Raw genomic sequence first — 22,886 nt, forward strand, 5'->3', positions numbered from 1 at the left:
TTGATGAAATGATTTTACTAATATGCAGGAAAAGGGGGAATCTCGTCGCAAGTAATCACTGCTATTGTAGTTCCAAGTGGGGTCGCTATTATCCTATTCATATCATGCTTTTGTTTCATAACTAGGAGGGCGAAGAGGAAGTATAATTCTCTAAAAGAAGGCAATGGTAAGAGCAAAGAAAAATTTAACAATTATTGCAAACTAAACTAAACAAACTAGGGACAATTCCGGGCTGGTCCTATTTTTTAAGTTCATGTCTGGGAGATCCTTCCTTAATAATTCCTCATTATATCCTCCCCAAGTAACTCCTACGCATCTCTCTCTCTCTCTCTCTCTCTCTCTCTCTCTCTCTGTTTTTTTAAATGCTTAAAATGTAGAATGTTCGTACTAACTTTTATGTCACATCCATTTTTCATAAAATTCATATTTTTTAAAATTACTAGTAATAAAGATCTACATAATCAAATCAATATTGAATGAAATTATGTAAATGTATTTTTTTTTTCAATGTCCGTTTGATTTTGTTGTAACTGAATTTTATATTGTGATTTTTTGCATGTTTCAACAACTGATTTTCTTTGTTCAATTTATTGTCTATCCGAAACTCTGTTAAATTTTTTGTAACGCTAAGCAATACTATTTTTTTTTTGTCTAAATTCAAAAATATCAATTAAAACCACTATTTGACAGTGTTAAATTAACATGTAAACTCAAACTTAACAGTGTTAGTTTCTATTTATATTTTCCAATTAAACAATTTTAAAATTAACAACTAACAGTTTAAATTTACAATTAATAGTACTTACTTAACAATAAATTAATAATTAATAATCTAAATTCAAAATTAATTAACATGTTAATTAATTGAACAACTAACCATATTAAAATTAACAATCTTTTAAATTCACAATAAACAATCTAAATCCACATTTAAAAGTGTTCATTTAAAAATTAACTGTGTTAAAGTTAGCAAGAAACAGACAAAATTCACAATTGAAACCTTAATTTCTAAATTAACAAGGCTAAATTGACAATTCAAAGTTCCAATTAATAATTTACAGTCTAAACAGATATGTAGAATGAAAGTTATAACATTTTAAAGTTTATAATGCAAAAAATAAAACAAGAAAAGCCTGCAACTAAAAATCATTTTTATTTTCGCATTCAATATTAGGCTTGTTTGATAGAACTCGTCGAGTAGGTTTCATAAATATATATATTTCAAAATCAGATACTTTCAATAAAAGTTACTATAAACATTGCAAAATTTTTAGTAAAAAGGGGAAAGAGAAGAATGGAGAGAGTGAGAGAGAGACCCAATGAGATAGTACTTGTGCGCATTTGTGCACAATGATATCGTGGGGCAAAACCAAGACATGCAGGACGGGGCCTGGGAATTCCCCAAGAAACTTCTTCGGGCAGGCTGGACTAAAGGAAGTGAAAATCAGAGGGATCCAGAAAACATATTCACGTCTTTTTCTTGTTTAATTTGACCATATATTTATTCTTGTTTCAAATTTTGATTCGTCTAGTTGGAGATGACATCTCAACAGTGCAGTCCATGCAATATGATTTGAGTACAGTTCAAGCTGCAACGAACAACTTCTCAGATAATAACAAAATCGGTGAAGGTGGATTTGGTCCAGTCTACAAGGTTTTCTTTTTTTGCCTACAATTTAACCGTTCAAAATTTTTAAATGTTGTCGTATTTGTGAAAGCTGCGGATACAAATTTTTGATTTTAGCTTCAACTTATGTTGTATATTTTAGATTCTCGATTTTAGTAGAAATTGAGAAAAATATTTGTTGTAGCTACGATGTTATAAAAATTTCATTCATTTTTTGAGAATTTGTGTTGCAAAATTTCAAAAACTACCCAAACTTACCTTTCAAATTTTGAGAATTTTTTTGTCCTTTTCCAAGTTCTCAAAATCTGTAGATTCTAAAAATCAGTTACTCAGTATGTAAAATTTTTGACAAACATTCTAAAATGATTTTTAAAAACTAGAATCTAAAAATTTGTCAAAATAATTTTTCGCAAACACCCGCTTATATACTTTGGATCTAGAAGTTTCACAAGATGTTTGGCATTCTCAGGGTTTACTTCCAAATGGACAAGAGGTAGCTGTGAAAAGGCTATCTCGGACCTCGGGGCAAGGTGCAATAGAATTCAAGAATGAGGTGATATTGGTAGCCAAGCTTCAGCATAGGAACTTAGTGAGGCTACTGGGATTTTGCTTGGCAGGAGAAGAAAAGATACTCATTTATGAGTTCGTGCCCAACAAAAGCCTCGACTACTTTCTATTCGGTATGGCAATCTAACTCTTTTTTACTATTGCTTGTCACCATTTTTATTGCGATCGATGAATGTCAAATGCGGTATCCAATATGGAATTATGAGAGTACGACTCAAACTCAATGTGAATCGTGCGATGAGGAGCTAGCATATATTTCACATGCATGCTAGCTCGGAGATCAGACCACATTAATTAATTTGTTCTTCTGCTTTTCTCTCAATTTCCACAAAACTGAATGACAAAAAAGACTTTTGGCCACAAAACACGGCGACAAAATTTGAATTTCCTCGCCAAAGGGTACCTTTTGGTGAGGAAATTGGATTATTGGCAAATGGGTAGCTTTATCACAAGGAAACTCAAATTTCGACACCAAACAGGCTCCGTTCCAGAACGGTTTTTAAGTACTTATTTATTAAGAAGATAATTTTAAACTCAAAAATAATTGGCTTAATAAAATCTAAAAATATGCAATATAGATATTGTTTGAAAGATCTCGATGAGATCTTCTATACGGCGCAAAGAAATCAAAAAAAATATTTTTAATTTATATTATTTTTAAGTTTGAAAATATGAGATAAGAACTTATTTTTTTAAAAGGTGTTCTGGAACGGGACCTAGTCTAATTGATTTTTTATTTTCAAAAAATTACTACCATATAAAATAAAACATAAATATGTATATATACGTATTATATATACACTATACATAGGTTAATTTCAAAATTTTGAAACAACATTAATATATTTTAAATTTTGCAATGTTATCAATGAAATGTGAAGTGACTTAGGGGTGGGAGTTGCAGTTTGGAAACCAGCAGTACTTAGTTCAAATAGGAGCAACAACAAAGTTGAAATCCATTTTTTGCTTTGATCGCTTTTAGCAGCAAAGCCAAAACGTTATATTTGGCGATGAAGTTTTTCTTCACCGAAATTTGACATAAATTTGGCGTGAAACATTGGGCGATGAATTTTTTCGTCGCTAAAAGCATTAGCGACTTTTTGTTGTTTTAGAGGCGAATTTAATTTGTCTCGAAAGGCCCAATTTGTTGTAGTGATAATGTTCCCAAGTCTAATTCCATACTTCTCACTAGAGCTTTCATTTGTATCGATCAATGCACAGAACCGCAAGAGCAAGTGAAGTTGGATTGGTCAAGACGCTTCAAGATTATAAGTGGGGTAGCCCGGGGGATGTTGTACCTTCATGAAGATTCGCGGCTTAGAATTATACATCGTGATCTCAAAGCTAGCAATATTTTGTTGGATGGTGACATGAATGCGAAAGTTTCAGATTTTGGCATGGCTAGGATCTTTGGAGTTGATCAAACTCAAGCAAGTACAAGTCGAGTGGTTGGAACATTGTAAGTAGTGTCCTGCATCTCGTATGTTCATTTTTCTATTATTTGCATGATCAGCCGATGCATCATTCTGATTCATCAAAGCTGACCCTGACCCTTGAGGTAAACAAAGAGATGTGTTATGCGTAGCTGCTTAATGAAAATTTCTGAACTTTAATATATATACAGGGAATCAGAAATGATTTTAACAATCATCTTCTTAGAATAATAGACCTCTTTTACCCTACTATTGGCGATTTACGTAATTACACTTACTTAAATTCTTGACAAACTTTCAAAAAATGTTAGGACAATATAGTAAATCAACAGTAACGTGGAAAAAGTAGTGCCATAAAAAAAGGGGAGTTTCAAATCAGTTTGCATCTGCTCTTTCCATCGATCGTTTGTTCGTGATTAACTGATAATGGTGGCTTGCAGTGGTTACATGTCTCCAGAGTATGTAATGCATGGACAATTCTCCGACAAGTCAGATGTGTTTAGCTTCGGTGTCTTAGTTCTAGAGATTATTTCAGGCAAGAAGAACAATAAGTTTTACCGATCAGACGGTGCTGCAGACCTTCTCAGCTATGTAAGCTTTTAGCCATTCTTTAACGATTGCCACTCCGTTTGTCCCATATTGCGAGTCTTCTATCTAATGATTGGATATTCGGAAATATGTCCATGTTGTTCTTAAAATTATCCCTTATAAGTAGCTTAAATAACGCCTTTTAGTCCAAATAACGCCTTTTAGTTGAAATGCAAGTTTATTCATTGCATGTGGGTTTTAAAAGTAAAACTCCAAAGAGAGACCGGCAATATAGGACATTACAGGGGAGTATCATACTCCTTAGTTCCAATATTTTCACATCCTAATTACCAAAAAAAACACAATATATATTTCCACATCCTCAATTCATGTATAAAATGGATTAATGCAGGCTTGGATGCTCTGGAGGGAAGGAATGGCTTTGGATTTGATAGATCCAACTCTTGAAAGCTCCCATTCAAGAAATGAAGTCACTAGATGCATTCATATTGCCTTATTGTGTGTGCAAGATGATCGGGATGCTAGGCCTTCCATGGCCACAGTAGTTCTGATGCTAAATAGTCCTTCCGCTGATTTGTCACATCCTCAACAACCTGGATTCTGTGGTCGAACTACTAGAACAGTGTCGAATACTGTTCAAAGCCTTGAGTCGGATCAGTCTACGAGTAAGTCTATCCCATGGTCTGCGAATGAAGCATCGAGTACAGAACTAGAGGCCAGATGATATGCCAGAAATTTGAGAGCAACATGGCAGGTCTCATGTCATGATGTCACTGGAAACAGAATACTATTTGGTCATTTGGGAAAGTGTCGTTGATTGTTATGCATTATATTGGTCCTCCTATATATTTTTTTTCCCTATTTTATCCCAGCTCTGGTTTGTTCTGTTTAATTTGATTTGTTTTAAGTGACTTTGTTTAGATGTAGTTTTTCCATGAAACGAAATTTCATGGAATGGACTGGAATGGAGTTGTCGTGGACCCTGAGACTCGCTTGGTCTGTCACAATGCTCCAAAGAAAGGTGGATTTTTCTAGACTGATACCTTTCCGTTTCACTTAATTGGGCTTTGTTGTTGAGGACAAAGGTAGAAAAACGGTCTAGACCAAATGAGTCTCCTGCGCTGTTTAACTGAAATCTGATGGGTTTGCGGGAGCATCGATTGGGTTGGGTAGATACGAACGCGTTGGGTTTGTCAAAACTGATTCGACTTGGGTCGTGCTTCACAAGGGCCCAAGGACAGTACCCATGATGGGTAGGAGTATTAAGGTAATTGTTGATGTAAGTTGGACTCTTTCATCATTCGATATATAGTGGAACAGGTGATGTACCGATTTCTCAACACGACGTGGGGAAGACCAGTAGTGGATCCAAGAAATCTGCATATGGGAGACATTTTTCATTTAAAATCTAGGGAAAAAAATTCTGACAAATTCTTTCATTTGGTACTTTCAATTTGTCCAATTTGTCTGTTTCTTTAGACATACTCCTCTGTTTCTTTTCAATGCCTTGGGCTTGACCATGTACACAGCCTCTTCCTCTAGCTCTTTGAGAATTCCCCGCTCTTCGACATTCCTCCTGGATGTCGGCTTCACTTGCAGGGCCTCCTCTTGCTCCATCGAGCACAAGCCACACATGCCTACACATGCAAGCTAAGCTGAAGAAACTTCTTCTCGCCAACTTTAACTAAAGATAGAGGGAGAATGAGAGGATTCCAAAAAACTTCTTCTCATCTTTGCTTGTTTTTTTTACCATTTATTCTTGTTGGTACTTTCAATTTGTCCAGTTGGGGAGGACATCTCAACAGTGTAGTACTTGCAATATGATTTGGGTACTATTCAAGCTGCTACAAACAACTTCTCAAATGATCACAAAATCCGGGAAGGTGGATTTGGTCCACTCTACAAGGTTTTATTTATTTATTTATTTGGCCAAAATGATTTGAAATTTTCAGAGTTTGTCATACTTTGGATCTAGCAGTTTCAAGGGATATTTTGTATTCTCAGGGTATACTTCTAAATGGACAAGAGGTAGCTGCGAAGTGGCTATCTCGAACCTCAAGGCAAGGTGCACTAGAGTTTAAGAATGAGCTGGTATTGGTAGCCAAGCTTCAACATAGAAACTTAGTGAGGCTACTCAGATTTTGCTTAGAAGGAGAGGAAAAGACACTCATTTATGAGTTTGTGCCCAACAAAAATCTACTACTTTTTATTCAGTTCGGCAATCTAGACAGCTCTGTGTTATATTGCTTTTGTTACCCTTTTTTTGGCATGAATGTGACATTTGGACTCCAATAATTAATGGATTACCTCTCGAACACACGAACAGGGCTGAATGGTATACTGTAAGTCGTGTGTTGAGAGCATTTCACATGCACACTCAGAGATCAAAGCACTTTAACGTTACTCCGCTTGTGTCTCATTTCGATGTCTAGTTCCTTACTTCTTACTTGAACGTGTATTTGGATCTTTCATTGCACAGACCCACAACAGCAAGCGAAGTTGGATTGGTCAAAAAGCTATAAGATTATACAAGGGGTAGCTAGGGGATGTTGTACCTTCAAGAAGATTCCCGCCTTACAATTATACACCGTGATCTCAAAGCTAGCAATATATTGTTAGATGTTGATATGAACGTAAAAGTTTCAGATTTTGGAATGGCTAGGATCTTCGGAGTTGATCAAACTCAAGGAAATACAAGTCGAGTTGTTGGGACATTGTCAGTAGTATCCCTGCATCCCGCATATTCATCTTCTATAATTTGTGTTAACGGGCACTGACTTGATATGATCTCAATCGATGCATCATTGAGATTCATCAAATGCTGTCTCTTGGTGGGATAGACAAAGACGTGTGCTGTTATGCCTAGCTGCTTAATGGCAATTCATGAACATTACTATACTGAGAAATGATTTTAGCACTTGCATCTTAGAACAAGTGTCCTTTTCTTACCTTGTTGGTGATTTACCTAATTACCCTTGCAACAATTCTTGACACTTTCTGGAAATTGGAATGCTAACTTGTTAAATCAACAATAGCAAGGAAAAAAATAGAAGTGTGACAGAAAAAGGGGACTGCTAAATCAGTTCATTACTTTTTGAGTTAATTTTTTGTGCATTATGACCTCATTTGTTTCACGTCTGATTTCGTCTGAAAAGTACGATAACTAATAATTGTTGCTTGCAGTGGTTACATGCATGTCTCCAGAGTATGTAAGGCGTGGACCGTTCTCCGCCAAGTCTGATGTGTTTAGCTACGGTTTCTTGGTTCTGGAGATCATTTCTGGCAACAAGAACAATAAATTTTCCAACTCAACTGATGCTATAGACCTTCTGAGCTATGTAAGCTTTTAGCCATATATTCTAATTGCTACTCCGCCTATCCCATGTTGCTCATCTTTTACCAAATTAAGGGATGTTCAAAAATGTATGTGCTTGTTGAAAGTTCTTAAACTTATCCTTTACAAGTAGCTATAGATGTATGTTAAACAATCAAACAAAGCATTAATGCCATCAGCAATGCCTTTAAAATTCGAATCCGAATCTATTCATTACACTTTCTTTTAAACGTGACCATCAATATTGCAGATAACATTGGGAACAACTTCCTCTTTAGTGCCAATATCATCGCATCCACAATTCATGTGTGTATGGAATTGTTGCAGGCCTGGAAATTTTGGAGGGAAGGAACTCCCTTGGATTTGAGGGATCCAACTCTTCAAGGGTCCTATGGTGTAAATGAAGTCACTAGATGCATCCATATTGCGTTGTTATGCGTCCAAGATGATCCAGACACCAGGTCTTCTATGGCAACAATAGTTCTAATGCTCAATAGCTATTCAGCCTATTCCACCACGTTGTCTCTTCCTCAGCAGTCGGGGTTCTTAGGCCGAAGGAGAACAAGATCGAATATTCTTACAGAAGTAGAGTCAGATCAATCTACAAGCAAGTCAATACAATATCATCGCATCCACAATTAAAATTAGAACAATCAACTTAGGGTCAATAGGACGACCAATTAAATTTAGAACAATCAACAACTCAAACAACTATCCAATCTCCATGCCAAACAATACGATTTAATTATATAAATAAAGAGCGATAAAACTAAAGAACGCAAGAACACGAGATATACGTGGAAATTACTTAGGGTCAACAAACCCTAAGCATAAAACCACGGCCTAATCTACTCAATTTTCCATAAATCAAAAGGTTAGGCAATAAGACTACAAATTAGGAATTACCGACTTTCACCCCAAATCACACATAACTCCACTTCTTGCCTAGCACCCCGTGCCCCTTCTTGATTCCATGGACTCCTCTAGCAACACCATCTCGATCTCCGTTCTAGAACGGCTCCGGTATCATCCGGCCATGTAGATTCATAGGCAACAATGTATGGATTTAAATAGGATGAAGTTTTTGTAAAAACAAATCAACCTAGAGAGAATACATGGGACATTAGAGTATTTCTCTAGAATGATAAAAGATGATCAAATGCTCAATTTAGATCATCACAAAAGCATAGCACACAAGGAATATAAGTGAAATTGATTTTCTCTCTCTAAAGTGGGCTAATGCAAGAGTGGGTGCCCTAAAAGAGAGAAAAATCGGCTTATATAGGTGTTGGCATGAACCCTTGAGCTAGCCAATAGGAAAAAGACACGTTAGGGGGCTAGTGCGCTACTGGGGCGCTCTTAGCTCGTGAGCTAGCGCTAGCGTGCTGCTGGGGCGCTTCGTGAGCGCCACTCAAACTTAGTAATTAAAATTAAATCAAAAAATCAAGAACACTTTGAATAGCCCACCGAAGGGCTCTAGCACTCTTAGGGTGCCTAGGAATGCTACCGCACTTCAAGGGCACTTTGCTAGCACACGGTTCTGATCCCTTTTTGCCTTAAAAAATTTTTCTTGTTTCAAACCAATGCTAGCCAACACTCTATGCCTTAGGAAAATTATTTTACCTCCCACAAAAGAAAACGTGGTTACTGTATTGAAGTTTAGGCATAAAACTTAGTGATGCATGAAAAATATTAAACTAAATGCATTAGATGCATAAACCTTTTTCATATAAAATTTGAGCATTTTTCAAGGCATGAGCTTTTCAACATTTTTTCATTCACCTGGCGGAGTGTCTAGACAAGATAAAATAAAAACTCTCTCCCAAACACAATTAAAAAAAGAACAATACAGACTCCATTGGTTTTGTCAAAATCCGGAAAACGCGAATCTTACCGTCAAATATGTTGGAAACACCTCCACTTCAATGCACATAATCGAAAGAGTGATGCTACAGACCAGGACATCAGCCCATGCTCCAACCCATGATCACTATGATTGGTTCAAGTTATTATCCTGTGTGGTGTAATTTAGTTACACGTGGTGCATCTGTATGTACTAATTACTCTTTTCCCTACTACTTCTTATAATTACAATTCAATCCTAATTCTGAAATGGTTTTGCTCTTTGATACTAACACTGTACTTCAGCTAATTGTTGTTCTAAATCTCTAAGCTTATCTTGTTCTTTCCCTATGAATCTAGTAAGAGTGGTACTAGATCTAGGTCTGCTTATATATAAAGTTGTATTTAAAAGTCTATTTATTAAAAGATTTTGAGTAAATATTTCTTCTTCTAATCTACGAATGTAAATCAAGATATGTTCTTCTTTGTTCATGCATGCAAAGATATAAGCTTATAACCAAATATTTGAAAATCCTACTCTGTACTTACCACCACATGACCCAGATAAACTGTTTAAAATAGACTGGATATTGTAAAGGGAATGATATATCTGATTACCCATTAATTAATCTTTCTTTTTTTTATCACTTTATTTTGTGTGTCAAAATCTTTTCAAAGGAATTCCTTACTTTCCTTCTTAACCTACCTCCGAATACTATGTTCCCTCAACGCTACTCTCTGGCAAAACGGGTTTAAAACTCGAGAAGGCTTTATGGTTTAAAGGTCTGAAGTCATTACTTCTTTAAAATTTTGAATTTTAAATATTGGTGATAATCAAAACTGGATTAAAATCTTTGGGTAATACAGACATATAATTCATACAATATTCAACTTATTTATGATCCTAGGGGTGTTCCCTTTCGGGAGTCCCTAAAGAACAATAAAGGACTGAAGAGAAACTTACAATATTATTACTGCAAACTGCTAATTACAAAGATCAAAAGCTCCACTGCTGAAGATTGACTCGACCAATTACAAATGCAACAAATGCTTACAGATAGCAAGTGTTCAAGTGTTAGGAGAGTCGTGATTACAACCAAAAGACTCCATTCTATTTATAGGCTGGCTCAAAATTAAAATGACTGGCAACCTATTAAGAAACGAGATCCGGTTTTTCAAAAGGAAAGTAAATGCCTCGTGATCACTGGCCCGCATCGTCACATCTTTCAACTTTCCTTTTAAAAAGGTAGGGTCTTCATTATTGATGATTGAAGATATGTTCAGGAGTGGTTGTGGTCATCATTTCTTCTGGCTGGTGAAGAGTGGTTGAAATCGGCTGGTAGAGAGTGGTTGGAACAGTTGTATTATGCTTTCTGCAGATATTTCCAAACTACTTTTACTGATAAAGTATCACCCCATGTGATGACAGTAATGTTGTCGAGCTACTTCATACTTCCATTGCATTATTGAGGTTCTGGAGAGCTTCGTCATCAAAATCATAATCTTCATCTCCTCCGTGATCAGATGGATTTGATAAATCTTCTCCTATTAGCATTGCTCTTTGCTGGTCTTTCTGTTCCAAATAATATCTAACTAGATTATCATATCCTTCTGCTATGGTGAAGGCAATGGCATGCCTGATCTGTTTTCTTATAGAATTTGCTTCGCAAATCCATGGATCATCATTATCACAGTGATAAATTCTTCTGAGGATTGTATTTGCAGGATTGGTGTTGATGTGAATATTGTGGTAGGCAGGGATGAGTTGTCCCGTAGATGTCCATTCTTGAAGTTTTGATTCCACTACCACTTCAACTGCTGTACCTTAATCTGCCATGGAGTTGAGAACACATGCTGCAATTTTTCTTCCAAATCTGTTAGTGTCTTCTGGGTCATGGAATATAATTTATTGAATATATCCAAAATCCAAAAGAGTTGCTTCTGTAACTTCCACCTTTTTATCTTTGAAATTAAGATAAAAGAGTTTGAAGTGCTTCATGTCTATGTTGGCCATAGGGATGCTGTAGACAAGTTGGCATGTACAAGCCATCCGCTCCAAAGGCGTCGGAATACAAGTTGGTTTAATCTTTGGATATGGAACAACATCTTTTTCTTGTAAATAAAGGGTTTTTCAGGAAATAGTGAGTCGTGGAATACAACCTTCATTCTGGTGGATCTTGATCAGTTCTGAGAATAAAAATTCTTGGAAATGAACTCTATCTTGCCTGGCTAAGTACTGAATATGATGGATAACATCTGGGAGGAATTTTGAAAGAAGAGTGGTTGCTTTTTGTTGCAAAAGCTCTATTGGACCATATTTCTTACTCCACTCAATCTTTTCTTCATCTTTCAGTGGGGAAGACTGCTTTCTCACTTTTACCAGTGGGGTAAAAGGGCTTTTAATTTTCTTGAGCTCCTTCTCTGATTCTAACAACTTATTTTTGAGAGTCTTTATCTCTTCTTCAAGCTTTTGTTGATTATTGATCAACTGTTGGTTAGCCTATTCAAAATCTTGGTTTCTTCTATTTAAAAGTCTGAAATTTCTTGTCATTGTTTCGCAATGACCACAAAATCTTATTTGCTGAGAAAATGGCTGGTTAGAAGATGGTTGGTTGAAAACCTGGTTATTTTCAAAACCTGCAGTCTCAAGAGCTGCCTGAGTATTTAATCTTCTAGAAGACTCCGAAATGTAAAAATTGTTTCCAATGGTGCGATTTGCCCATTGATTTGCTTCTGCAAAGGTATGAAAACCTTTCTATGTTGAGGAAAGGATTTCATCTACCTATTTTAAAACTTCTGGCCAATAAGAATAAATCCCTGGGACACGGCCTATGGCTACACAATAAAATGAAAATCTTTTTGTTGGGTTTGACCCATTTTGTTGATTAAAGAAAATATTTAAAGCATTTAAACAGGCTAAGAATCTAGGAACATCTTTGTGAGAATCCCAAAGATTATCTAAAAGACATTTCTGTTCCTCACTGATATTGTGGATGAAGTACCTGAATTTGGATCTAGATTGTTCAGGGAAAACTCTGAGAGTTACACTCCCAAAGGTTAAAAACTTTTGATCTATTCTGGTTGAACTGGTTGTATTGCTGGAAGATGCCATCTGAAAAATTGGAAATGTTAGTATTTATTTCCCTAGATAAATAATCTGCTAAAGTGTTTTCTTTTCCTTTAATATGTTCAAATTCTATTGTATAACCATTTCCTGTTATTGTATCTATAAAATTAAGCCACCTACGATTACTGATCTTTTTATCATTGAGAAGCTTATGAAATTTAACAATTGCTTCACAATCTGTTCTGACTGTAAACGGTTTAAACAACCATAATTTGAAGCTATTAATGGCGTTAATAACTCCTAATATTTCACAATCTATACTGGCTAAATTTCCTTTTTCCCTATATTTTCCACTGGAATGTCTACAAATCTTTTCTGTGGATTTTGCTGAGTATTTGGTAGGTTTGCTAAGGAGTATTGCTCCCCATCCTTTTTCACTAGCATCTACTTCTATTACTATGTAATCCGATTATAATAGTAACTCTAGTTCTGGTAAATTTCTACAAATTTCTTTGATTTTCCTGACAAGATCTATATCTTGCTGGTTGAAATATTTTTGACCTACTGGAGTCGTTTTGCTATATAAAGGACCTATGATTTTACTAAGATTTTTTATATATGGTCTAGTATAATTCAAAGTTCCTAAAAATGACTGAAGTTTCTTTTTATCTTCTATTTTATCGGGAAATTCTAGTATCTTCTGTGCAATGTGTTGCCGTAACTGGATTTTTCCTTTCCCTATACTTGCTCCTAAATATTCTATGTATTCTTTGCATAATTTCATCTTCTTTTTGCTAATGATTAAACCATTATTTATAAATAACTGAAATGTTATCCTGAGATGTTTGTAATGTTTTTCCTGTGTTCTACTAAAAACAAGAATATCATCAATATAAACAAGAATAAATGAATGGTATTCTTTGAATATATTGTCCATTTTTCTCTGAAAAATACTATGTGTTGTTTTTAAACCAAACGGCGTGACAATCCATTCATAATATCCTTGAGGACATGTGAATGTTGTCCATGGTCTACTGGATTGGTCTAACATGATCTGCCAAAATCCTGATTTGCAATCAAATTTACTAAAATTATTGCATCTTGAATACTATTAATTAGCTGTTCTTTACTGGGTATGTCATAACTATCTAACTGAATATTATCATTAAGACGCTTATAGTTATGACCATTCGCGCTTTTCCTCTTTTGATTTCTGCATGATTTCTTACCATAAAGGTTGTACTTCTGTGTGGGCTGGTACTTTCTTTTATAACTTTAAGATCTAGCAATTCTTGGATTTGTTTCTTAAATTCCTCTACATCTAATGGGCTGTATACAATTTTCTGGGTACTAATCTTAAAATCCGGATTAATAATTTCTAAATGCGCTAAGGTTTTGTTTTTATTCCAATGTGCGATTGAATTTTCTCCTAGAATCTGGGTTTCTTCTGCCAACTTAATTAATTCTTCTAATCGTTCTTTATCTGTTTTCTTCTTTTTGCGATCAAGAACTAACAAAAAATATTCTATTTGATTAAAATCTACTGGATCATAATCTATCTGAATTAACTATTCATCTTCTTCCATTAACCATTCTGTTTTTAACCATTCTGTTTCAATATTGTCGTCTACTGTTTCTTCACATGAATTTAAATGTTTATCTGGAAAATCTTTTAACATTTCATGTATCTTATCTTTTACTATCCTATTTTCTTCTACTATTTTTCTGTTTTTGTTTTCGTCAGTAGGTCCACCACGCTTAGCTAACAACTCTAATTCTAAATGCTGGGCGTGTAAGGTTTCAACCTGTAAATTACGCTTGTGAAAGGTGACAAAATGTCCACTAAATGTAATACTTCCATTCATACTGTCGATAAAGTTTAATCCTAAGATAAACTTATAGCTGTGATTGATTTCTCCTATCCATACCATAGGTAAAGGGTAGGTATACTGCTGTTGGATTCTATTGGTAAATCTGATGCTACTATTCATGAGACATGTATCATAAATAAGAGTGCTGCTATTGGTACCGACGGTACCGTAGGAAAAATGCACCGACGGCCATCGGACGGCCATCTCCGGCCACCGGACGGCCGATCCGAGCCGTCCAAAAATTTTAAAAAATAAAATCGAGTGGGCTCTCGCGAGAATGAATGGCATCCGAGGTGTGTAAGGTACTTGATCCGAGCACCCCTTTTTCGTGTATATACACGTATGTACATATATACACGAAAAGGGGTGCTCGGATCAAGTACCCTATACGCCTCGGATGCCATTCATTCTCGCATAGGCCCACTTGGTTTTATTTTTTAAAATTTTTGGACGACTCGGATCGTCCGTCCGGTGGCCAAAGACGGCCGTCCGGTGGCCGTCGGTACATTTTCCCTATGGTACCGTCGGTACCAATAGGATTTCTGCATAAATAATACTAGTATTATTCATGAGATCTGCTCTGACTATGTAACCTGGTTTCGTAAAATATTCAACTGGTATAAGATCACGGCTAATGTGACTTTTACTGGTTCCTGTGTCTACCATAGCTTTAGTTTCTATGATCTTTCCTGGATTCTTTCCTCTAGCTGGTAATAAAATCTCACAATTTATTTCTATAAGACTGTTTTCTCCTATTCTATTGACCGATTCAACAATATTGCAGTGATCTTTTATAGTTTCAATTAAAGGCTGATTTTTCTCATATAATTGGTTTCTTAATCTACTATTTTATATTTTATATGTTTCTATTTCGATAGACAAGATTTCTATTTTCTTTTCTAGTTCACTCATTTGTTTTTCAAACTGGAATCTTGTTCGGTCTAATTCTAACTTTACTGTGGCTGCTTCTAATTTAGCTTCTTGGAGGGCTAGTTTTGAATTCTGGTTTAACACTGGTTGCTGTATGCTACCACTTAAATCTATCAAATCTCTATCAATCTGGTGATTCCTTTTAAGACAATACTTACAAACGTTTTTCTTACATTTATCACATATACTTCTAAATAACCTAAAAGGATAACCATTGCATTCTGAGCAAGGTTCACTATCCTGTCTTATATTATGTTGCCACTGGTATATACATTCTATACTAGAACTTTTAATCATAAAAGTATATTCTGGTATGTAGCTGGGAAGTTCATCTTCTGAACTACTACTACTACTGCTATCATTATCTCCTAATTCTTTTAAGAAATTTATTTCTTCTAGTTCTGTACTAATTAAGCTATATATTGATTCAGTATCACTTTCTTCTAATTTTATTTCTATAAACTCAATATTATCAAAATCTTCTAATTCTGCTATAAGATTTGCTTTCTCTGTATTTTTTTGGTTTTTTCCTTTATTAGGGCATCTATTTGCTAGATGATCTTCTGAATCACATATAAAGCATTTACATCTACGATTCTGAGTTGATTGAACTCTTTTCCTAAAATGTCTCCTAGGTCTTGGTCTAAACTGTTGTTTGCTGGGTGCTTGCCTGTAAGACTGATTTTTCCTATATCTTTTCCTAGGATAATAGCCATGTTTTTTATATCCATAATTATACCTTCCTGTCTGTGCTATTTTCTTATGGTATTTACTGGCTTTCTTTTGATATTTATAGAATTTGTTTTTCTTTTTCTTTCTCTTTTCTTTGCAGTATCCATACTGTTGTGGAGTATATATGACTTGGCTGCAAAAGTTTAATTTATTTTTCTTTATTCCCTTCTGAATCTGAAGTGTAGTGCACTTATCTCTTAGTACTGCAAAAACAAACTGAATTCTAGGGCCTATTCCTAGATGCTGGTTTTCATCTCCATTAGTAACTTTTCATTTTTCCCATATTTCTTCTCCTAAAGGTCTTGGAAGTTTCCTAAAGAATTTATTACTAATTTCTGGATCGAGTGCTCTTCCTGTCTGTGATGCAAGGGCTATAAAGTCATTACAAAAACTGACTATATATTTCCATTTATGTAATTTAAGCTGTTCTAACTGTCTTATAGCTACATTCTGATACGTTGTATTACCTCTATTAGGATCTGCTCCTATGATCAAGGTTTTGACTAAACTGGTGAAATTGTAAACATTTGGTCATTGGGCTATTAAAGCCGCATACTAGGTTTCAAAATCTCTTTTGTAGGCTTCTATAATTCCTTTTGCTGTGTCTCCTAAAAATGATTCGCAATATGACCACATCTCTGCTGAAGAGTGCCAATTGGTCATTTCTAAAAGTTTTCTAACTAAGGCTTGTTCCCATCTATCTATTACTGCTTTGTGAAACTGAGGATCAAACGCTGCAATGTCCAGCATTAATCTTGTTCCTGCTTGTGTCATAAGAGTTATATCTCTATCTACTGGTAACCTTTTCCCATAGGTTCTGTATTCTAGTTCTTGGGCCGACGGCTCAATTCTAGACCTACTGATTGGAATATTTCCCATTTCATATACTTGATTTGGGAGTACTGGTGGAGTATTATCATATGTTTCCATTTTGACTTCTACCATATGGCTTTCTGTATTCTTAATTGGTGGTTGATAATATTTGGATCTAGGGTCTGAGTGACAAAACATATCTTCTACTAAAAGATTATTCTTTCTACTGGAATCATATTCAAGAAATTTTTCTTCTAAGACAATTATATTATTTTGTAATAAATATTGTCTTTGGACCTTTGAACTATCATCTAATTCTGGATGCTCTTACTCAAGCTTTTGGGTGTAGTATCCCTCCAAAATCTGGTAGTCATAATAATCTAAGTCTGGCCTATAAACTGGTTCTAAAAGTTCTTTTAATCTGATTATGTCAGATTCACTGAATTGAACTAATTGATCTAGGGTGAACTGAGGCTGTTCATATGCCATATAAATATGTTCTGTTTCTACATCTGAGTTTCTGGCAAATTCTGTATGAATAAAACTACTTACATCTGAATGTCTACCTGCTGAGATATAATTACTGAATCTAAGATTAACTTCCCCTAGATTGTTGGTATAAAAACTGTTATTACTGGGTCTGAGTTGTTGTTTAGGCACTAAATTTGTGACTTTCCATTCAAGTCCTGACAATATTTCTGAATCACGTTTTTTGGCTTCTATGACCTGGATACCTCTGGTACCTAAAGCTTTTAAGGCTTGATCTGTTCTAAGCTTGTATTTAGTGCTACTGTGATTGCTCAGTTTTCCTATAAAATTTACACATACTAAAAGGTTATGGACATCAGGAATCATGTGATATCCCTTTGCCTTAATTCCTATTTTTATATGCTGGTAAAATTCATCAAGTCTCATATGAAAATCTGGTATGCAATAAACAATCTGGCAATTACTGTTCATGTCTAATTCCATGTTTCCTATTAAAGCTTGTTCTTGATTTGTAAACCTATTATCAAAAATCATAACCAATACTTTGGTTCCTAAGTCTTGTCTAGCTAAACCTTTTATTCCTATAGTAATTAAACCTAGGTGTATAAGACCTAACCTTAACTGTTTAAGCTCATTGAAACTCTTCTGAGTGATCATTTCTAAAATTTTTAGCTGGTCTTCAGTTATAACACTGACTGGTTTTTCATGATAGCTATTATAAGTTCTGACTCCTCTATTGAATAAATTCTGTGATCTATATAATACCGTTGGGTCTAATAATTCTAAACTATGATTTCTGAATCTGTCTAATTTAACTTCTGGATCTATGATTCCTTCTATTCTATTCTCTTCAACTGGCTGTTTTCCAAATACTTTGTTTAGCAAAGGAATCCCACTAACTTTAGTTTTACTGCTAGACGCCATTACTGGGTCCCTGAAGATTAAGGAATTTCTGGTCTCTTTCCTTTGTTTGGATCTGGAGTGCCAAATATATTATAATAAAAGGTATGATTCTGCAAAGATCTATTGGATCTTTTAGGTTCTAGATGTCCGGTTGAGGCTGAAATACTAATCTAATTTATTTTAGAAGTTAAAGCTTCTAAAACTTTTCCCTCCTGGAGTTTATCTACTTTAATAGACAGCTGGTCTAACTTTTCTTATGTTTCTACTAATCTATGGCTAAGGCTTATCAAGAGTTCAATAATTGTATTGTTCTGCTTAATAATAGTTTCGTCTGTTTTGCCTGTTGGCTTGAAACTGGATAATCCAATAGAATCTGGTTGAACTTTTTCAGAATTTTCTAATACTACTTTTATAAAATAAACTATCGCAACTATTCATTCTCCATTAGCTAATTTCTTAACTTCCTCTAAAAGAATCTCTATTTTTTGGAGTTTACTATCCACTTCTGCTTTAACTTGAACTGAGTTCTGTTTTATTCTGTCCACCTCAAATCTAAGACTTTCCACTAATTTTTTGGTTTCTGTTTCTATATCCTTGGGCTGAGTAACATCTAACTTACTGATCAGATCTATTATATCTTGTTTGCAGGGCAATTTCTCTGATATTATGAGTTGTTTTTCTTCTAACTTACTGATTCTTCTTAGTATTTTCGAATGTAATTCTTTAAAATAATCTAAATTTTCTAACTGCTTACAAGATCTGGATCTGTTGATTCTTTCTAAGATCTGGGTAGTTTGCTCAAGAGATTTTGTTGAAAATTCTTCAAACTGATTTCTAGTTACTATATTACCTTTAACTTCTAAGCTAAATTTTTTATCTAGGTTATTGCTAAGTTGTTCTATTAGTTGGAAACCTGTTCTAATCTGGATATTTTGTTTTGATTGTTGGGATCTAATCTCACTTAAACTAGGACTAATTGCCTTAATTAATTCATTAATCATAACAAACTAAAACATAACAGTAAATAATAAACTAAACAATAACAAGGATCTATAATCTGGCTACTTGAATTAACAAATAGTACTGTAGGCTCTGATACCAATTTTGTCTGGGGTCAAAAAAAATAGAAATGCGGAAATGTAAGTACCAAATACAAAAGAGGCAAAAGGGCCCTTAACTGTAAATATCTAGAAATTATGGTAAAACATATAAAGGTACTGTAATTTGTCTTAAAACTTTTGAAAGTATTGGTCTGCACTGTAATTATCTTAATGCCTTGCACGTAGTTGTTCTTTCAACACCCAATTATTTTCTGGCCTATCCTGGTTTGAGTCGTGGGTCAGTATCCTGCTTCCTAGACTTTCTGTAATCGAAAACAGTGAGCAAAAGCAGCAAAACCACTGGTTTTGTTTCTTTCCGGGTACAACTTTACTCTTTGTTTCTGTTGATAAAAAAAAAAGAGGAATGACTTCGGTGTCCCCGGTCATTTTGGGGACACCGTAACTTTTGACATAACAAAACCATTATGAGTATAACCAAAACCTATCATGAGCATAACCAAAATCATTATGAACATAACAGAACCATAGCAAAGCATAACTTGTCTGTTATACCTTGGTTGGGTTTGATTATGCCTTGGTTGGTTTTTTTGGATATTTCTTGGTTATACCTTGTTTGGGTTTGGTTATGCTTGTAATGGGTTTTAGTTATGCTCATAATGGTAAAATTATGCCAAAAATTACGGTGTTCCTAAAATGACCGGGAACACCATAGCATCATCCAAAAAAAAACCTTTACTCTTTGTTTCTTTCCAGTCAAGCGTGAGACTCTCTTTCTCTCTTCTTTCCAGTCAAACGTTACCTCTCTCACTTTTCTTTCCAGTCAAACGTTAGACTCTCTCTGTACCTGAAAAAGAAAAAGAAGAGGGCCGGGAAGATGAAAGGGAAAAAAAATGACAAGTTGCCGATCATCTTCTCTCCGGCGATCCTTTCTTTTCTATCCGATCAATCTTCTCCCATTGATTGTATCTTAGTTGGTTATGTTGCCGGAGAAACCAAAATTGTCGGAGAACTCGAAGAAACCGTCGGCGGTGATTTTTGAAGTTAGTGACTGAAAATCTAGCCGGTGCAACTTACCGGACAAAATTCCCGGTAACGACATCTCACCGAGATTCGCCAAATTTTCCAGTACTGACCGGTAAGTGCCGGTATTGGCGCCGGAACGGTATCAGACGGTCAACTTACCGGTTTCTCACAAATTCGGTACATATCGGCCGATACAGAACGAGATTCACAATCTTAAGTAAAGTATATTAAATTAAAGAAATAAAAAAAGAAGTTTCTACTAAAAAAAGAAGTTTCTACTTTTGACTTACATAGTCCCGAAAACCTCAAAATAATCGTGAACCCACGTAATCAGCCAAGGCCATGAGTAATTATTCAAAATTTTTTTTTTTTTTGGCACAGTTTATATATCAGCAAGTTTTGGGATAGTTAGTTATTAGTAGATTTAGTTGAGAGAGAGGATATATTTAGAGGCAATCCATAGCTTTGAACTCCGATCGCGCCCTCCGTTGTACTCGAACTCTCGCCTCCATTGAGGCAGCCTATGAGACAACCAACTGCACTGCAGTGATTTCTCAATAATTATTCAATGTTACTCAGCATCACATGGTGGTATCCAAATTTTTCTCTATCGAACATTTTGTGCTGAGAAAGTGAGAACCACCCGGTGAAGAAAAGGTTTGGAACACCACTATGTGTAGGTCTGCAAACAAACCAAATTGCTCGCGACCAATTCTTGGCTCGGTTCATTCACTAATTGAGTGAGACTCGAGCTCGAATTTCGGGCTCGTTTACTAAACGAGTCGAGCTCGACACTCAAAAGCTCCGCTCGGCTTACAAAAGCTCAGCTCATTTGTAAAAATTTGACTCGTTTAAATAGACTCATTAAGTAAATGTCAAACTCGGCTCGTTTAAAACCAAGCTAAGCTCAAATTTAAACACTACGAAGCTTGCTTAACTCGTTTACACTCCCAACCATCTGTGCATGTGGTATGAATACTCCGATGAAGAAAGAGTTTGAAACATGGCACATCGTATCCAAAAACATTATATAATCTTTCATCATTAACTATATGCAGTACTCTGAGAATATTTTTTTCCTCTCACATAATATGTGGGCCTACATATGAATCTCGTGTGAACCCTACATGTTATGTAAGAGAATATGGTATATTCCGGACACATTAAATAATTTTCCCGCGCGTACGAGATACAGATTTTCAACCCAAACATTAGGGTAAATTTCACTGACCTCCCCTGAGGTTTCTGACACAAACAGAAACCTCCCCTGAGGTTTCTGAAATCTCAGTAACCTCCCTTACTTTTGCTGGCATTACCAAAAGTCCCCCTTCTGTTACTAGCCGTTACATATGCTAACAAAATGTGCTGATGATGTCATAATATGTGCCTTGAACTGCCAAAAATGCCCTTTGACCTCTAAATCTTCTAAACTCATGTGTTCTTCCACCCATATTACAATTCAAATTCAAATTTTGCCGCAATGAAGCCGACTTATTTTGGATATTAGATAGAAAGCATATGAATCTATCAATTATTCTATTTCAAATGCAAATATTTAATTGAAAATATTTATAATAATGACTATATTAATAAGCTCAAAAAAGAAAAATAACAAATTCTTTAGTTACTTTGTAAAATAAACTAAGGTGTGGTTTGCCATAATAATTCTTTTGGATTTTTTTGGTCTTTGTTCAAATATTTTTTTGCCTTAGTAGTTTTGCGTCAATTTTTGGTGGATTTTTTATTCATTTCAACAAGAGAAACATAAAATGTAAAAAATTATGATCAAAACATTTTAAAAGTTTTTTTTAACAGACTTTTAAAAGTTGACTAAGGACATAAACAAAGAAAAATATTTTTTAGTAGTATTATGTATTGTTATTCTAATTCTTTCAATTTTAGTTCCTATTTTTAAATTTTTTTATTTCTTTGCTTGATATAAACTAATAATCTAAAAAAATTGAACACAAAACTAAAATGTTTTAAACCCCAAGGAGTTAGCCTGGTGGTCAAGATTTGAGACTTAGGAGTTTGCTCCTTTCTAGAGTCTCAAGTTTGAAATCTCTCAAGTGCAATCAACTATTTTCGGACCACCCATTTCTACCTTTAGTTGGGCTCCATGCAAATGGGCGGTAGGTTTCGGCTCCCAGAATTATTCGAGATGCACTTAAGTTAGCCTGAACACCTTAGTTATTTAAAAAAATCTAAAATGTCTTCAATAAAAAATTCTAGAATATGAACTTGTTGTATTGAGCAATTCTATCCATTTTTCTTGTTCAATATAGAAAATGAGCCCTCAAAACCTCTAACACAGCATAAATTGTAAACCTCTAGAAACCTCTTCCATCACCTTATCACCACCCAATGCCCCATCGTAAAAAGTGCCCAAAACCGCCGCACCCAATTTTGCCACAGCGCAACCAATTTTTATCCTTATTTTACCAATTTCGCATGCTGCTCACTCTATTCGCCGGAAAAGAATAATTCACCCGATTTATATAAAAATGTGTGTATGTTTATTTCATTCGAGTAGTAATTGCGTATGCAGAATAAGAGCACAATTGGATTAAAAAGTTGGGAGTAACTTTTTTTTTTCTCTATTCAAATAATTTTTTGCATTAATTAGTTTTGCATCAATTTTTTTG

At 35.0% G+C, this 22,886-nt stretch overlaps 1 protein-coding gene and 1 pseudogene across 3 annotated transcripts in view; both read left to right on the top strand.

The window, feature by feature from the left end:
• The window catches only part of LOC131313374 (cysteine-rich receptor-like protein kinase 10), a 98,296-nt gene that overhangs the window by 22,178 nt on the left and 53,232 nt on the right, over nt 1–22,886 (top strand). Inside the window, exons 3-8 of one of the 3 annotated variants that reach the window (XM_058341660.1) lie at nt 29–166; nt 1,533–1,654; nt 2,097–2,307; nt 3,416–3,653; nt 4,068–4,218; nt 4,568–5,231. In XM_058341660.1, the coding sequence (XP_058197643.1) occupies nt 29–166; nt 1,533–1,654; nt 2,097–2,307; nt 3,416–3,653; nt 4,068–4,218; nt 4,568–4,900 (1,193 nt within the window). In that variant the 3' untranslated portion in view covers nt 4,901–5,231. Of the gene's footprint in view, nt 1–28; nt 167–1,532; nt 1,655–2,096; nt 2,308–3,415; nt 3,654–4,067; nt 4,219–4,567; nt 5,232–22,886 lie in introns of those variants that run through there. The other 2 variants (XM_058341655.1, XM_058341661.1) reach the window with 2 other exon arrangements.
• On the top strand, nt 5,131–8,152 carry LOC131312843 (cysteine-rich receptor-like protein kinase 34; annotated as a pseudogene).

The sequence above is a fragment of the Rhododendron vialii genome, chromosome 13a (assembly GCF_030253575.1).
Source record: "Rhododendron vialii isolate Sample 1 chromosome 13a, ASM3025357v1".
In the NCBI taxonomy this organism is placed as follows: Eukaryota; Viridiplantae; Streptophyta; class Magnoliopsida; order Ericales; family Ericaceae; genus Rhododendron; species Rhododendron vialii.